Here is a 16,922-nt window from a genome sequence, read left to right on the forward strand (position 1 = left end):
CTGCCTTCCTTGTTTTCGTGTTTTTTTGTATGATCACGATTAAGTCACGTTAATATTTTTTATATAGATAATAAAATAAAAATAAATAATAATATAAAATATTACCATAACTTAATCGTAACCGTGCAAAAGAACACGGTAACAAGAGGACAGACAATCCTTGTCCTAAATATATATATATATTTTTTTAATTTCTTTTCTGAAAGCTCCTTGTTTGCCAATCTCATAAAATGTCTGACCTGCAGCTCCGACTTGGGAGACTGGTAGTTACCGGAGCTCCAGAGATTAATTATTACTTTGGAGTTTGAACGATTGTTTACGGTTGTTTGAGTTGCCGCGAATTTTGGAGGAATAACGTACCTATTTTCTGTTTTGTTCCGTTATCGTGTGCCAAACAGAGAAGAAAGCTAACAGCCAAGTTTCTCTCTTTTTTTTTTTATTCGAATTGGGAGTTTCTGAGGAAATTGGGAGTTTTCTGAGGAAATTTGAAGGTTTTGGGAAACGGGTTTTCGTGAATTTGAACGAAAACCCATTGATGGATTCTCGGAGTTGAAGTGATTGGTTTGGTGTTTTAAGGGCCTCTAATGGGGAGACTTCTTGGTGGTTTCGTGTTGCCTCTGCTGCTGCTAACTGGTATTCAAATTCAAAAGCCAATGCCTTTGTTTTTTGCCAATGTTTTCGTAGAAAGTTAATTGCAACTCTTAAAAGTTACCATCTTTTTTCTTGCAGCTGGTGTTATCAACTGGAGCGTGCTCTCTCTTGTCGATTTGATAGCGTTTCTTCTTATTCTATTTAATGCACCAAAACTAGGTAAGCTAGCTGCTCTGTGAGTTTTCAAGCTTGGTTTTGACGTTTCGAATGAATTTAGGTAGACATGGTACCAAGTGAAAATGTATTTGTGAGATACTAGAAAACTATGTGCAAGATGTGCTTATGGATTACTACTTTCTTGTTAGTGGGTTCACATGTAATGTCTCATATGCAAGGGGTTTTCTTGTTATGGCTATGTACAAGAGAGTAGCTAAAGTTCTTTGATTTTCCCCGAAAACAATGTGAATTGTGAGATGATCTAAGCTCGACTACTGTTTAAAATATAATTGTCATGATTCCTTTAGCTATGCATCTGTGAGTGCTCAGATTTGGTTTTCCTGAGTAGCTATGTCCACCCACTTAGATGCCAAGTTTATGCATAAGTGGTGTGAACTTCTTTTAAACAACAAAAGAACATGAATTTTTGGAGATCCGCTCGAGTTTTATGTAAGATCTCACTCAATGTCGAACCTTGGGTTTTATTGGATTCGTGCAGAATTTGGTGTTATCATTGCAATTTATGAGAGAAAAGAAAAATGATTTTGGTATTTTACATGCTGCTTCTTATTATCCTAAATGCTGGAATTACTTATATAATTGAACTTTACTACTTCTGACAGTGTTTTTCTTTTTGTAGGATTTCATCTCGGAAGGCAGCTTTTATTGTCATGGATCATTGTTATATTTTCTTTATTTGTTATTTTTTCTCAAGTGATATATCTTGTTATATGGGCTATTGAGGGAAATAAATGGAGCGGAGTAGATGCTTGGTGGGCAAATCTTATTGGATTCATGATGTAAGAATTTGCTTTGTTTCTATTTAATCTCACATCGCTTTATTTTATACGCATACATTTAAACAGCGTTTTGTGTGTGCTTTTGCAGATTGCAGTCATGGAAATCTCCTTTCGTGCTATATTTTTTACTCTTACAACTATCAGTAGTTGCTGTTGCATTAGTTGATTTGTATGGAAACAGATTTGGTCTTGTTTCATCATGCGATTCATGTTGGGGTCGTTTCTCATCAGCCGTTGAACGATTAATTTGTAAGTAATTAATTGCCTGATTTTTTTTTGTCTCTTCGGTTTTTTTCTATGATTTGTCCTATCAAGCCATATAACATTATATACATAAAGAATCCAATTCTAATGTATAAATCTTCGATACGGTTCTTGTTATGCATTTGATTTTCTCTTGGGATGATGTTCTTGCAAATTTTTAAAGATGCTTTTAGCAATTGATTTGTTCACCTTATTAATCATATGTTAAAATGACATATACATGCCTGTGTGCAATCTTAGTTATGAGTTGATTAAGTTGAAGATACCAGATTAATCATACAAAAGTAACAACTGATTTGGAATTATTTCGTTGTTCCTTCTGGAAGGTTCTCATCTTAGGGTTGCTGTCTTGTTGCTGTTGCCTGCCATTCAGTTGGTTGTCGGAATTAGCCATCCTTCATGGGTTTCTCTACCCTTTTTTATTGGGAGCTGCATTGGTCTTGTAGATTGGTCTTTGACAAGCAATTTTCTAGGACTTTTCAGGTGATTTCCTTGTAATCCATCATTCATTACTGGATGATATTGTTGCCTCTCTCTCTGTCTCTCTCTCTCACACACACACTCTCTTACCGTCCATATATCTATCTATGTATCTATGTACACCTCTGCTGTAGTTAGTTTCGCTTCTGTTGCTCATGGTTGCACCTATGGGTTTGAAGGTGGTGGAAGCCTTTTCACTTGTATGCAGGCTTCAACATTGTCTTGCTTTATGTGTATCAGCTCCCTGTGGAGTTTCCGGATATGCTACAATGGGTAGCTAAGTTCATTGGTCTGTTCAAAATAACTTTACATTCTGACTGGACTGAAGTTTGTTCGAGCTGCTCTCTTTTACTTTTCTACACCATGGTAAGCACTCTCTTTTACTTTCTGCATCATGATATGTATGTTAGCAACCTTCTCACTTCTTCTCATGCCACGTGCACTCCACCAGCACTCAAACCTAAAATTTTGATCATGTCAAAATCCCACTATTTTTCTTCCTTTGTTAGTATTATTAAGATTTTAGTTTGTCAACCATAAAGTAATTAAATTTTTAGTTTGTCAACCAAAAAGTAATTAAAATTTTAGTTTTGTGCTAGTGGAATACACATGGCATGAGTAGAAGTGAGAAGGTTGCTAACACTCCCCTTTGTTTTATGTCTTCTACAAGTTCAAATCAGTTTATGTGGTAGGATACTTGAAAACCAGTGATTTCAGCTTATCTACAGTGTAGGTTCTGCAGGTTTAAAATGAAATAATTTGTGTTTGAAAGTGTAAACTATAGTTCAAAGTTGTGATATGGCTAAAATGTGTGATAGGTGCACCAATCCCATATTACTTATCAAACGTATATGTCATCCATTGTACTTTATAACATAAGTGCTTCAGTGCGTACTTCTTGTGGTTTTTCTCTTTACATTTTCTTCCTTCTAATGCAGCTATCCTATGTTAAATGTGATCTAGAGGAAATGGATTGTATTTTATCCATGAAAGAAAACAACTTGATGGAGCAACTTCTTCCCTCGAAGCATTCATTTTTTATTCGTGAATCTAGGTAATATTCTTGGATGTTGTAACATCTTTTCCTCTGGTTTACAGTATGCTGTCTCCTTTAATCATTGCCTTCAATGCGTATAAGTTTATTATTTGATTTTGTTCTAAGTTCTAACACAGAGGGAGGAAGACCTCTGTCTTCGTACTCTAAGTCCAAATCTTTGATCTTGCTGGATCAAAGTTTCAAATAGAACATGATATGTAGCAGGATAAGTACGTGTAAAAGTAAGACCATTTGTTGGATATAAGATTAGAACATGATAATGTTGGGATCATTTAACAACATATAGAAAGTTTGGAGCCAATCGTACTAAAGCTGCAACCCATATCAGAGGCTAGAAATTTTTAAAGAACATGGTAGATGAAATTAGAGTAATCCAACCCAACAAACGAGTTCAGTTTCTTAGAATCTTCTCCTTGTAAGTAAAAGAAAAAGAGCCTGTAGTTTTCTGGTAGCACATTAAAAAATGTCAAGATAAAAGCTTTAGTAGACTGCAGGGGGACTCTTCATCAAGCCTACCAATTTCTTTCAATTTTTTCTTGTGAAAAAAAACAAAGATTGAGATTGTCAAGGAGAGTGTGACGATAACCCATCAGTCACACTGTTGATTAGTATCTAGATATAGCTTTAGTTGATCATTGAGGCCAACTTTCACAGACTCTATGTATATGCCAGCATAAAATGCTTTGCATCCAAACCAACAATATCTTCTTATCTGTTCTGATGTTTTGTATTACCTTCAATTATTGCATAACTACAGTTTGTTTGGTGTATCCAGTGTAACTGGCTACTTCTCTCTGTTGGAGCCTGTATCATTATCTGTGTATATGCGTGCAGCTTAAGTAATTGTTTGTTGTTTTCAGATCTGGTGTGAGGCATACAAATGTTTTATTGACGGGAGCGGTTTTCCGGACCTTTAGTATCAACTTCTTCACATATGGTTTCCCGGTATGTATTCCTGTACTTTCTTCTTCTTGACTGAACAACATTATGATGCTTATTGAGGCTGAATTGACCCATTCATGCCATCTTTTTGAAGGAGAAGATGAGGTAGTTGTGAATTTCAGTGCTTGAATTTAATGCATGGGGCATTAGGTATCTATTTAGTTCGAACCATCATGTAGGAGTCTTACTTGCCATACTGAAGTGTTCTTTTAGTTTTCATGTTTTTCCAATCCAGTGAGAAAAAATTTCTTGTTGCTATTTTTTGGTTTTCAAAACAAACTCATTGTAATAATATGGATATGCTCCTTTTTCTCCTAAATTTTGGACTTGGAAACTTTAGATAAAGTATTTGTTGCATTAATTAAGATTTACTGGAAATTTAAAAAGTTTAGGTAGATAAAGTGGTCAGGTTGGAAATTAAGTGGCTAACACTGGTGACTGGACAGAAGTAGCACAAAAATATTAAAATACATTGACTTAATAGGAGATATTGTGTAACCTCATACGAATAGGACAAAGGCAAGTACGATGATGAACTGATGATAATACAAATAAAGTATTGGCGTCTTTTTCATGCACAAAAATCTAGAAACTGAAAAATAAAACTGAGTTTAGAGGAAATTTGAACCAATTGGTATTTGGTAGTTTTGCAATTACTTCATATCTCTTTTGTCAATGTTATTGAATGCTTGAGTTCTTTAGTTTGAGTTGGTGAGGGACTTGTTTAGGGTTTGTATAATAACGTTTTGCAGATCCATGTAAAGTGAGTGTTGGAGGAACACTGGGTTGTGACATTTTTGACTTTTGAGCTTCCAGTTTTTCGTTTACTTGCATCTGGCTGAAATTGTTGTTCCAAGATCTATATTCCTTTCAGTTTAGTTATATTAATTGGTATTTGTGGTGAATTTGGCAGGTTTCCTTGTTTGCTCTTTCTTTTTGGAGTTTTCACTTTGCAAGCATTTGCGCATTTGGGCTACTTGCATATGTTGGCTACATCATATATGTCTTCCCTTCCTTATTCCGTTTGCATAGACTGAATGGGCTGCTTCTTGTCTTCATTCTCCTGTGGGCTGCTAGCACATATATTTTCAATGTAGCATTTGCATTCTTGAATCGGAAAATCGGAAAGGTAGTACTCTCTTTCCAGTGATGTTTCATATCTGCATTTAACAGAAAATGGTTGGAAGTTGACTGTTTTGGTTACATGTTCAGAACATGGACATATGGGAGATGATTGGGTTGTGGCATTATCCCATACCTGGATTCTTTCTGCTTGCACAATTTTGTCTTGGAATATTGGTTGCCTTGGGTAATCTTGTGAACAACTCGGTTTTCCTTTGGTTGTCTGATGAGGATGGACAATCTTCGAATGACAACAGTACTGCAGAAGGTATTGAGATACACAATATCAAACCAATTGATTGAATAACTGGTAACTCTCGTTGTTTCCTTTTTGTGGTGGTGGGGGGTTCAGTTATATGTTTGCCTAGTCTTTTTCTCCACGCTCATGCAGATTTGTACCATTGATTTTAATTTGCACATATACTTAGGCCATTTCTGATTCTATCTTCCTTCATATATGTAATACTGTTATATCCTTTATCATAGGCGAGGGAGAGACCAAGGTATTGATAGTGGCCACAATTGCTTGGGGACTGCGCAAAAGCTCTCGAGCTATCATGCTGGCACTGATATTGCTCATTGCCATGAAACCTGGTTTCATCCATGCTGTATATGGTATGTGTCTAAAATTTAACTCATGAAATTGACTGTTAGCAAAAAGAAACTTAGCAAGCTGCCCTTTGTTCATTCTTATTTTTTTATCTTGTAATCATGAAATTAATGCTTAATTTACACCGTAGCACAATTTTCTAATTAGTTTTATGTTTTGACCTGTGATTCAGTGATATTCTTTTTGATATATCTTTTGAGCCACAACATTAGCAGAAAGATGCGCAAGTCTTTGATTCTCCTATGTGAGGTTCACTTTGCGCTATTGTATATCATTCAGATTAATCCGATCTCTGATACTTTGGAGCAAAAAGGCTCTTTGAGTGCAGAAATCTTATCACAATTAGGTATGCAACTGTTCTTTCATATGAGACTTTGATTATGCTTTATGTCAGAAACCGCTGCCAAAGGAAAAATTAAATGTCTAGTGATTTATCTTTTCTGTAAATGGTGCAGGTCTTGTTCAACATGAAAGCTCTTGGGACTTTTTGCAAATAGCTTTGCTTGCTTGCTTCTGTGCAATTCATAACCATGGTTTTGAAATGCTATTTTCGTTCTCAGCAATTGTGCAGCATACACCTAGCCGTCCATTTGGATTTAGCATTTTGAAAGCTGGTCTGAATAAATCAGTTTTGTTGTCAGTGTATGCGTCCTCAGCCATTCAGTACAGACATGATAATCCTTCTTATGGTATATTCATCCTTGCTATATTTATTTATTATTTTGGTGAATTGGGCCAATCTGGTCTCTGATGATTGCAGAATTTGAAATTTGGTCTGAACCTTCTCAATTTGTCCCAAGTGATAATCTAGTGAATGCCTACCTAGTTATTTGATAATATACTTTGGAATGCTACAAAGGCATATGGTGAAGTGTGCAATGAATATTTGATGAAATGGAAACAGATCCAATAAAACTAATCGAAACTAGATATTGTAGGTTTCCTTATCCAAATTATATGTTTTTGGTTTTATGAATCAAGGTGTCTACAATCAACCTTGTATTTTAGGACCATATATGCTTGATGTTGACCCAATGCAGACCTTTTTCTGCTACCGCTGGTACTCTCCCTTTAATTACTGTTGACATTTATATTTTCTGATGTGTTCTCTCTTTCCAGAGAGAAGAATCGCATTATTCCTCAGTGCAATTGGGCAGAAGTTTTTATCTGTGTACAGATCATGTGGAACCTACATTGCCTTTCTAACGATTCTCCTTACCGTATACTTGGTGAGGCCCAATTATGTATCATTTGGATACATATTCCTTCTCCTTGTTTGGATCATTGGAAGACAACTTGTCGAGAGAACAAAAAAACGCCTTTGGTTCCCATTGAAAGCATATGCAATTATGGTGTTTATCTTTATGTATAGCTTGAGCAGTTTCCTGAGCATTGAGATTTGGTTGTCCAAGTTCATAGACCTTTATTTTTATCTAGGCTATAACTCAGAAGCTTCATGTTTGAAAAATATTTGGGAATCCCTAGCAGTGTTGATTGTGATGCAACTTTATAGCTACGAGAGAAGGCAGAGCAGTTATAACAGGTCAGATGATGTCCATGTGTTAGAATTTGGAGTGCTTGGGTTTGTAAGGCGGTTTGTCATTTGGCACAGCAACAAGATCTTGTTTATTGCAGTATTCTATGCATCTTTATCTCCAATAAGTGCCTTTGGCTTCTTTTATCTACTTGGCCTTGTCCTGTGTTCAACTTTACCTAAAGCTTCACATTTCCCATCTAAATCATTCTTGGTTTACACAGGATTCCTAGTAACGTCTGAGTACCTTTTTCAGATGTGGGGTAGACAGGCTGCAATGTTTCCTGGACAAAAGCAGTCTTATATTTCCCTTTTTTTGGGTTTCCGTGTATTTAAACCAGGCTTTTGGGGTCTAGAATCTGGCCTGAGAGGAAAAGTTCTGGTGATTGCTGCATGCACTCTTCAATATAATGTTTTTCGCTGGTTGAAAAAGATGCCAAGTACTATCCTAAACAATGGAAAGTGGGAAGAGCCTTGTCCATTGTTTGTCTCAACAGAAGATGCCAATATCAATGGTTCCATCCCAAGGGAGGATAACAAGCCATCGACAGATTCTGAAGCCATTTCAGTGAAACGAGAAGGGGTTAGAAGCCAATCATGGCCCTTTTTTTCCCCTGGTTCATCGCAATCACCTAACCATGTGTCCCCTAGAGCAGGAGGTTCTGAGGGTAGCAGTAATAAATATTCATTTGGGTACATTTGGGGCAGCACCAAAGAGAGTCATAAGTGGAACAAGAAGCGGATTCTTGCCTTGAGAAAGGAGAGATTTGACACACAGAAGCTTATCGCTAAAATCTATTTGAAATTCTGGATGGAGAATATGTTTAACCTCTTTGGTCTTGAGATAAACATGATTGCATTGCTTCTTGCAAGCTTTGCTTTATTGAATGCCATTTCTATGGTATACATTGCGTTACTTGCTACTTGCATTATTTTGAATCGGCAGAGTATCCGTAAACTATGGCGCATATTAGTTTTCCTGTTTGCATCCATTCTCATCCTTGAGTATTTTGCCATCTGGAGGAGTATGTGGACTCGAAATCAACCTGATGAGATGATTGCACAGTGCCATGATTGCTGGAAAAGCTCAACCATGTATTTCAGTTACTGCAAGTACTGCTGGTTAGGTATTACTCTCTTAGCCATCTGATGCATACACACATAGGTGTGCACGGGTACACACATAAACATACACGTGCATACTAAATTTCTTTAGTTTGCTGAATTGGGGAGTGTTGCAGAAAATTGATATGGATTATTGGCCCATTGTTAGACATGTTTTAAGACGAATTAGTTTTTCTTTCTCTGACCTTATATCTTGTTTTCTTTTATGTTTCAGTTGTTATGTAGATCAATTTATTCCCTTAAATTATAACAATGTGTACCACTTATGCTAGGACTTATTGTCGATGATCCGCGTATGCTTATCAGCTATTTTGCCGTCTTCATGCTTGCTTGTTTCAAACTTCGTGCTGATCAATTGTCCGGATTCTCGGTGTCATCTACTTACCGACAAATGGTATCTCAACGTAAAAATTTGTTTGTGTGGAGAGACCTCTCTTTTGAAACCAAAAGCATGTGGACCTTCTTTGACTACCTGAGGCTTTACTGCTACTGTCATCTGTTGGATCTTGTGCTAGCATTGGTTTTGATTACTGGAACAATTGAGTATGACATTCTGCACCTTGGTTATCTTGCTTTTGCACTGGTTTTCTTTCGGGTGAGACTTGAAATCTTAAAGAAGAGGAACAAGATATTCAAGTTCTTGCGCATATACAATTTTGCGCTTATTGTTCTTTCTCTTGCATATCAATCTCCTTTTGTGGGGGAGTCTTGTGCTGGAAAGTGTGAGACAGTAGATTACGTATTTGAGATGATTGGATTTTATAAGTATGACTATGGATTTCGGATTACTGCAAGATCGGCTCTTGTTGAGATTGTCATTTTTATGCTGGTATCACTTCAGTCCTATATGTTCTCCTCCCCAGAGTTTGATTATGTTTCTCGATATCTTGAAGCCGAGCAAATTGGTGCCATTGTGCGTGAGCAAGAAAAGAAAGCTGCATGGAAAACTGCACAGTTAAAACATATTCGTGAATCTGAGGAGAAGAAACACCAGCGTAACCTGCAAGTGGAGAAAATGAAGTCAGAGATGCTCAACCTGCAAACCCAACTCCACAGCACAAACTCGGTTACTGATTGCGGTGACTCTCCTCCTGTCAGTGAAGGCCTGAGAAGGAGGAGGAATATTTCTCTTAACTTGAACAACGATTGGGGGACCTCTGATAAAGAAGGATTACAACTGAAAAAGGAGCAGATACTTAGAGAGGATTCATTATATCCTTGTGAATTGCATGAATCTCCTGCACCAGTGAATATGGAAAATCCAACAGGGATGGAGTGTGCGAGAGATTCAATAGAATCTCTGAACAGTGAGATCACTGAAGTTGAAGATGATGTTGCTGATGGCGTATTTTTCACTTCTTCAGAAAAGGACAAAGTTAAAGGGAAAGGGAAGGAAAGCCCACTAATATCTCTGCTAGGTGATGGTGTTTCCCAGGTACAGTCGATTGGAAATCAGGCAGTTAACAACCTTGTAAGCTTTTTGAACATTGATCATGAGTTTGATGTCAATGAGCACTCTTCTGTTGAGGATGGGGTGTATGATGAGATGGAGAGCCAGAAAGTTAAAGTGTCCTTTGACCGTTCATCTTCCCTGCAGTCTGACACGAGTTCTGATGCAACAAGTCTGCAGTTAGGAAGGATCCTCCGTCACATATGGTCCCAAATGCGATCCAACAATGATATTGTGTGTTATTGTTGTTTTATCCTTGTCTTTTTGTGGAACTTCAGTTTGCTTTCTATGGTGTATCTGGCGGCTTTATTCTTGTACGCACTATGTGTAAATTCCCGTCCAAGTTACATCTTCTGGGTTGTTATGCTGATTTACACAGAAATCTATATTTTGCTTCAGTATCTGTACCAGATTATCATCCAGCACTGGGCTTTTAGTGTTACTTCAGACTTGCTTCGCGAGTGGGGATTTCCTGAACATAAAATCACATCTTCTTTTGTGGTCAGTTCATTACCTCTCTTTCTTGTCTACGTATTTACCCTCTTACAGAGCTCTATAACCGCAAAAGATGGTGAGTGGATGTCGTCTACAGACTTCGACTTCTATAGGAGGAGTGCTTTGCATGGAAAAGATATTCCTATCAGCTATAGCTGGAGTCAGAAAACAAAGAAGTTTCTGCAAATAATGGAAAATGCAATTAAATCGATAATCAGAAGCTTCTTTAGGTACTGGAATTCACTGACACATGGAGCAGATTCCCCTCCTTACTTTGTTCAGGTGTCTATGGATGTGCGCTCATGGCCAGAGGACGGGATTCAGCCAGAAAAGATTGAGTCTGGAGTAAATCAATTGCTTAAAATCATTCATGATGAAAGGTGCAAGGAGAAAAACCCTAATCTCTGCCCTTTCGCTAGCAGGGTGCATGTCCAAAGCATTGAAAGGAGTCAAGAAAATGAAAATGTAGCCTTGGCTGTTTTTGAGGTGGTATATGCCTCTCCCATGACAGAGTGTGGTGATTCGATAGAATGGTACAAGTCACTTACTCCAGCAGCTGATGTTGCAAAGGAAATTCTTAAAGCACAGGATGCTGGGTTTGTTGAAGAAATAGGATTCCCATACCCTATACTCTCTGTAATTGGAGGAGGCAAAAGGGACATTGATGTGTATGCATATGTATTTGGTGCCGATCTGACTGTTTTCTTTTTAGTCGCCATATTCTACCAATCCGTAAGAAAAAATAACAGCGAATTTCTTGACGTGTATCAGCTTGAAGATCAGTTTCCGAAAGAGTTTGTATTCATCTTAATGGTTAGTTATTTTTCATCATTTTCTGTCATGCTTTAGTAGTGAAAAATCAAGTACTTTAAGATCTATTGCAAAAAGCATGGGGTTACAAGTTTGAAGTTAAATAACTCATCTTTTGTTCTTGGCTTACTATACCGAAACTATGGTGGAGGAATTTATTGCACTGTTTCCCTATCGGTCCATGAATTTATTTGATTTTATGGTTAATAAGACTGAAATGTATAATATTATCTAAATTGCTAAAAGGTTAAATGATTTTTCGTGCAGATTATCTTTTTCTTGATTGTGCTTGACCGTATAATCTATCTCTGTTCATTTGCCTCCGGAAAAGTGATTTTCTACCTTTTCAACCTCATCCTCTTCACATATTCAGTAACAGAGTATGCTTGGAACATGGAGCCTTCCCACCATGCTGGAAGATTAGCACTCCGTGCTATATTTCTTGCGAAAGCAGTTTCTTTAGCACTGCAGGCTATCCAACTCCGACATGGAATTCCTCATAAAGGCACTTTGTACCGGCAGTTTTTGACTAGTGAGATTTCAAGAATTAATTATTTGGGATATCGACTATATCGCGCTCTGCCTTTCCTTTATGAACTGAGATGTGCACTTGATTGGTCATGCACAACCACATCTTTGACCATGTATGATTGGCTGAAAGTAAGTTTCTTAATCTATCTGCAACATTCCACCATGCTTAATCTTGCATAAAACTTCAAGTGTTGAGAACTATGCACTGAATTATCACTGGAGTACCGTCAGTTCTCATTACTGTGTTCGTTTATTGATATTGCTATCATCATTGGATGGAAATGAATAATTTATACAGAAAATTAAAAGAGTGGAATCACACTGTGTGTTGAAATTAATGGGATGGTTAGATTTGTAAGAACCACCAAAGCTAGTCTATCTTATTCTCCCTATAAATACCTTTGTCAGGCCATCATTTGATTGCTTACAGTGTAACTATGGCTTTCTGTTTAGCTGGAGGACATACATGCAAGCTTGTACCTTGTCAAATGTGATGCAGTCTTGAATAGAGCAACGCACAAACAAGGAGAAAAGCAAACGAAAATGACCAAATGTTGCAACGGGATATGTCTGTTTTTCATATTGATTTGTGTTATTTGGGCTCCAATGCTGGTAAGTAACATTCGCCACACAGATACTGATTACCAAATGATATTTGTATCATAAGTTCATAAAGTAGATGGTTTTGCTCAGGTGATCTGGCACACACAAACAAGTAGACATCCTCACATGTGCTTTAATTATAAGTTTACTATCGAGTAGAAGAAACAGTTGGTTGCATTTCTGAACCATGCATCAAAAACTCCTTTGCTCCTCGCAGATGTACAGCAGTGGTAACCCGACGAACATTGAAAATCCCATCAAAGATGCCAGTGTTCAGGTTGACATTAAGACAGCGAGTGGAAGATTGACCCTGTATCAAACCACCCTCTGTGAAAAGCTCCAATGGGACAAACTTGACTCTGATGTTAATCTTGACCCTGAAGGTTACTTGGATACCTATAATAAGAAAGATGTCCAGTTGATATGTTGCGAATCTGATGCTAGTACTTTGTGGCTTATTCCCGATGTAGTTCAAACCAGATTCATTCGGTCCCTTGATTGGGATCCCAACATGGATATATCTTTCACTTGGGTACTTTCCAGGGACAGGCCCAAAGGCAAGGAAACTGTGAAATATGAAAGAAGTTTGGAGTCTCAGGATCTTCCGAAACAATCAGATGTCCAAAAAGTTCTCAACGGCTCCATTAACAGCTTTAGGATGTACAACATTTATCCAAGATACTTCCGTGCTGGTTCTGGTGATGTCAGACCGTTGGAACTAGAGGTACCCTTTCTTGCATGTACATGTCTTACTAATTTGAGTACTACATATCTGCTTCTTGCTGTTGTGTTTCTGCAGTAATCTTTATAGCAGTTGCAATTAATTTACAGGATAATTTTGTTAACGCGGACCTTGTTTTGAATCGTGCAAATTATGAGTGGTGGTCCTTCCGTGACACCAATTCATCAGATATCAATGGATGTGGAGGTTTGACAGGACCGATGGCCATCATCGTATCTGAGGAAACACCGCCACGTAAGTTTACCAAAAGCATCATGTGTCATTTCTTATGTTCGTTTTCTGGCTTACTAACTCATATTTTCGGCTAAAATTGCTTTTATTCTTCATTTTCGGGTGTGCTATTCAGAGGGTATTCTTGGTGACACCCTTAGCAAGTTCAGCATTTGGGGTCTCTACTTAACATTTGTTCTTGCCGTTGGCCGCTTCATCAGACTTCAATGTTCCGACTTACGAATGAGAATCCCCTATGAGAACCTTCCTTCCTGTGATAGGTAAACACAACTTCATAAAAACTGGTCCTTCCTTTTATCAGAAGTGTTTTTGTTAGAATCACGTTGATATCTTTAATAACCCAGAATCACTTTTACAAGCGCTTTTGCTTATCTAAAAGCACTTCCAAACATGCCCTTACATGGTCGGTTTGTTTGACATGGTTTCTGTATGTTTTTTTCTTGATGTATAGGTTGATAGCCATTTGTGAGGACATATATGCTGCAAGAGCAGAGGGTGAGCTTGGAGTTGAAGAGGTCTTATACTGGACACTGGTGAAGATTTACCGGTCACCACACATGCTGCTCGAATACACGAAACCGGATTAGTTCTCCTCTCGGTTTAACTTGCTGACATTAGGCTTCACTAACACCCTTTATAGTTGGAGGAATGCAACACAAATTCTTTTTCCGGCCATCGGAAACGCCGGCATTCATGCTTGTTCTTCATTTTTAGCACAGGATTCGCCTAATCGCAGAGGGATTAGTGGTTACATGTACACAATGTATTATTTCAAGAGTGATTTTGATCTGTCATATAGTCATTGTATATATAGTTCAATACAAGTTTGAGAAAAAAAAACCACAGAACTGTATTTCAAGAACAAGATTTTTGGTTAATTACGCTAACATCTCCCCCACCTGCTCGAATACACGAAACCGGCCATGGAAAACGCCGGCGATCATGCTTGTTCTTCAGTTTCAGCACAGGTTCGCCTAATCGCAGAGGGCTTGGTGGTTACATGTACACAATGTATAGTTCAATACAAGTGTAAACAAAGACTACATATCACTCGAACCTTTTGATACAAAAAAGAAGACACGAAAAATCGAAAAACTAGGGGCATTTCGATTGATTTTCCTGCATAAAACAGTACCAAAGTAACAAAACACGATGGAAACACAAGAAATACAACTCCGCGAGTATCATTTTCGGATCCCTTTCAGAAATAGACCGAAGACATTTATCCGAGCAACCTAGCAGCTGAAGTACAACAGAATTCCAGCATGAGCGCGGCTGGAGTGTATCAAAATTTCAACGCGCTATCAGGACGGACAAGAGACATCATTTCTACACAAAGCAAAACCTCGCAACAAAATTTTCTCCGGTGATCTTTCAACATGAGCTACTCAACATCTTCTTTACCAGTGATAACAGCACTTTGATCCTCATTCTTTTTCTTTTTAATTTTTTTGCGGCTGCTATCAGAACCCTTTTTACCAAAAATCTCAGGAACGGTGTCTTCCATTACCTTTGGGGCTGCGAAGTCGAAATCTGAAGCGGATATGCCTTCAAACATGGGGTTTTCTTTTAAAAACGCTGCCACCTGATTTTGTGATCTCAATCTTTTCCCCTTGGGTGTAATATAATACGCATCCAGTTTGGAATAATCTTTTCTAACCACCAAGTGCCTCTTGAAACCTTCTGGGGTCTTCGGAAGGTCAGGCTTATCAATGACCCAGGTCCTAGTAGCATTGTACTCCATATCGGCAACATCGTCACAAGTCACACCAGATTTCTTGTTGCAATAAAAGGGTTGCGTACTGATTTTGCTCCTGATTTCCTCAAACTCTTCTTCTGAATGAATCACTCTCCATTTCTTGCATTCTGCACATTGTGCAGCATATACATCAATCGAACTTGTCCCTATATTTGGTTTCTGTCAAGAGAATCCAAATGGATTTAGCACATTCAAAGATTTAGTCATCCAAATCACAACTGGATGCAAAACCCAACAATATCATTTCATCAAACTACTCATTGAAATGAAATTCAAAATCCTAAAAGAAGCATACGTACCAAATAGCATACAATTATAAGAACACAATAGAAAGTGCGCAATGTATCCCAACCCCAATTCAATGTTATGCCAGAGCTCGTTTGAAAGTGCTTTTAAAATGGCTGAAAACGCTTTTGGTAAAAATGTTTTTGGAACCAATCCTCAGTAAAAATGCAAGTAATATTAGAAAAGCACTTTAAAGTGCTTTCTGAAAGAAGCACATAATTGATGCTTCTTGCAGAAAGCACTTAGTACTTTAGTAACCCAATAACATTTCTCTAAAAGCGCTTTCAGTCAATTTAAAATCACTTCCAAACGAGCCCTAAGGCTTCTCGATATGAGCATTCATCTATAATTCATGTCATCATGCAATAATCGTAGTTACTCCAACACCAACCCTCTTTCATGCTACGCTAATTGCTAAAGGCTCCCTGGCATGAGTGCTATAATCACAGTTACTCCAAACTGAACTTCTTAAGAATCTCACCGAATCTCTGAGCTAAACACTTTCAACAACATTTATGCAGTAAAAACAACAGATTGCTCATCACTTGCCAGTGAATTGAAGAAGCACATTTAACACATAAATTACACGCATGCTTCGAACAAGTTTCAAAATTTAAGATCTAAGCTTATATGATAATCCATCCCTCTTAATAAAAGTTCCATAATTCTATCTTTGCTAAATTTTAACATTTTACTGACATTAAAAAATTAATGTGAATTGGGTCAATTAGCACTAATTCCTCAGTTAATTATTCTTCAAAAACTCAGAAACCCAATTCCGATGAGCAATTCCCAATGACATGCAGAGCCTTTTCGAGCTCGATTTCTAAAGATTTTCCATCTGGGTTCCGATGAAAAGAAAATTCAAGCACAAACTAATCTGGAAATGCAATCATATTGAGCTGGAATCAGTTTAAATTTATGTTCTTTCAGCTCCCAAATTACTAATATAAATGAAAGAAAAAAAACCTTTTATTTTCCTCTCAGTTTCTTTCATTTTCCCGCGTTTTCTCGGAAACCAAACAGACCACGATTTTAAAATTTCACCGGCAACGAACGAAAATCAGATGAGATATTGACGAGGGTGAAAATATTGGATCGAGGATTATATTCGTACCTTGGACGACGACGTTTTAGTCGTTTCTCGGCCGTCCATTTCGTGCTTCGCCGGCTTCTGAAAAATTCTCTCTTTTTTCCGAATCTTGCCGAACAGCCCGAGGAGGAGGATGACACCATATGTGCCCAATTCGGTTCCTCCGTTTATCTTTGGACCAG

General features: G+C 37.7%; 2 protein-coding genes across 3 annotated transcripts; one reads left to right on the forward strand and one right to left on the reverse strand.

Moving 5' to 3' along the window:
- Positions 1 to 182: 182 nt before the first annotated feature.
- LOC103430200 (piezo-type mechanosensitive ion channel homolog) lies at positions 183 to 14,501 on the forward strand. 2 transcript variants are annotated; one of them, XM_008368337.4, is made up of 21 exons: positions 183 to 633; positions 730 to 810; positions 1,448 to 1,607; positions 1,696 to 1,856; positions 2,198 to 2,354; positions 2,531 to 2,717; positions 3,290 to 3,405; positions 4,269 to 4,353; positions 5,264 to 5,479; positions 5,563 to 5,740; positions 5,959 to 6,087; positions 6,255 to 6,428; positions 6,538 to 6,771; positions 7,202 to 8,743; positions 9,014 to 11,499; positions 11,764 to 12,156; positions 12,481 to 12,639; positions 12,848 to 13,354; positions 13,462 to 13,606; positions 13,719 to 13,863; positions 14,055 to 14,501. In XM_008368337.4, the coding sequence occupies exons 1-21, from the start codon at positions 585 to 587 to the stop codon at positions 14,188 to 14,190; spliced, it is 7,440 nt and encodes a 2,479-aa protein (XP_008366559.2). In that variant the 5' UTR covers positions 183 to 584; the 3' UTR covers positions 14,191 to 14,501. The 2 variants fall into 2 exon arrangements, with proteins under 2 accessions (XP_008366559.2, XP_028945042.1); XM_029089209.2 differs by having other exon boundaries at positions 220 to 633; positions 2,592 to 2,717.
- Positions 14,502 to 14,690: 189 nt separating this feature from the next.
- On the reverse strand, positions 14,691 to 16,922 carry LOC103430199 (methyl-CpG-binding domain-containing protein 4-like). Its single transcript, XM_008368335.4, has 2 exons — positions 16,765 to 16,922; positions 14,691 to 15,521 (listed from the first exon to the last, which is right to left on the reverse strand). Exons 1-2 carry the CDS (start codon positions 16,801 to 16,803, stop codon positions 14,988 to 14,990), a joined length of 573 nt encoding a protein of 190 aa, XP_008366557.3. The 5' UTR covers positions 16,804 to 16,922; the 3' UTR covers positions 14,691 to 14,987.

Source organism: Malus domestica, chromosome 11, assembly GCF_042453785.1.
Source record: "Malus domestica chromosome 11, GDT2T_hap1".
Taxonomy (NCBI): domain Eukaryota; kingdom Viridiplantae; phylum Streptophyta; class Magnoliopsida; order Rosales; family Rosaceae; genus Malus; species Malus domestica.

Coding starts and splice junctions, on each gene's coding strand:
- LOC103430200 (XM_008368337.4), top strand. CDS start 585: ATGGGGAGACTTCTTGGTGGTTTCGTGTTGCCTCTGCTGCTGCTAACT. Junction 1,608..1,695: donor AATCTTATTGGATTCATGAT/GTAAGAATTTGC, acceptor GTGCTTTTGCAG/ATTGCAGTCATGGAAATCTC. Junction 8,744..9,013: donor CTGCAAGTACTGCTGGTTAG/GTATTACTCTCT, acceptor CACTTATGCTAG/GACTTATTGTCGATGATCCG.
- LOC103430199 (XM_008368335.4), bottom strand. CDS start 16,803: ATGGACGGCCGAGAAACGACTAAAACGTCGTCGTCCAAG. Junction 15,522..16,764: donor CTAAAACGTCGTCGTCCAAG/GTACGAATATAA, acceptor TTCTCTTGACAG/AAACCAAATATAGGGACAAG.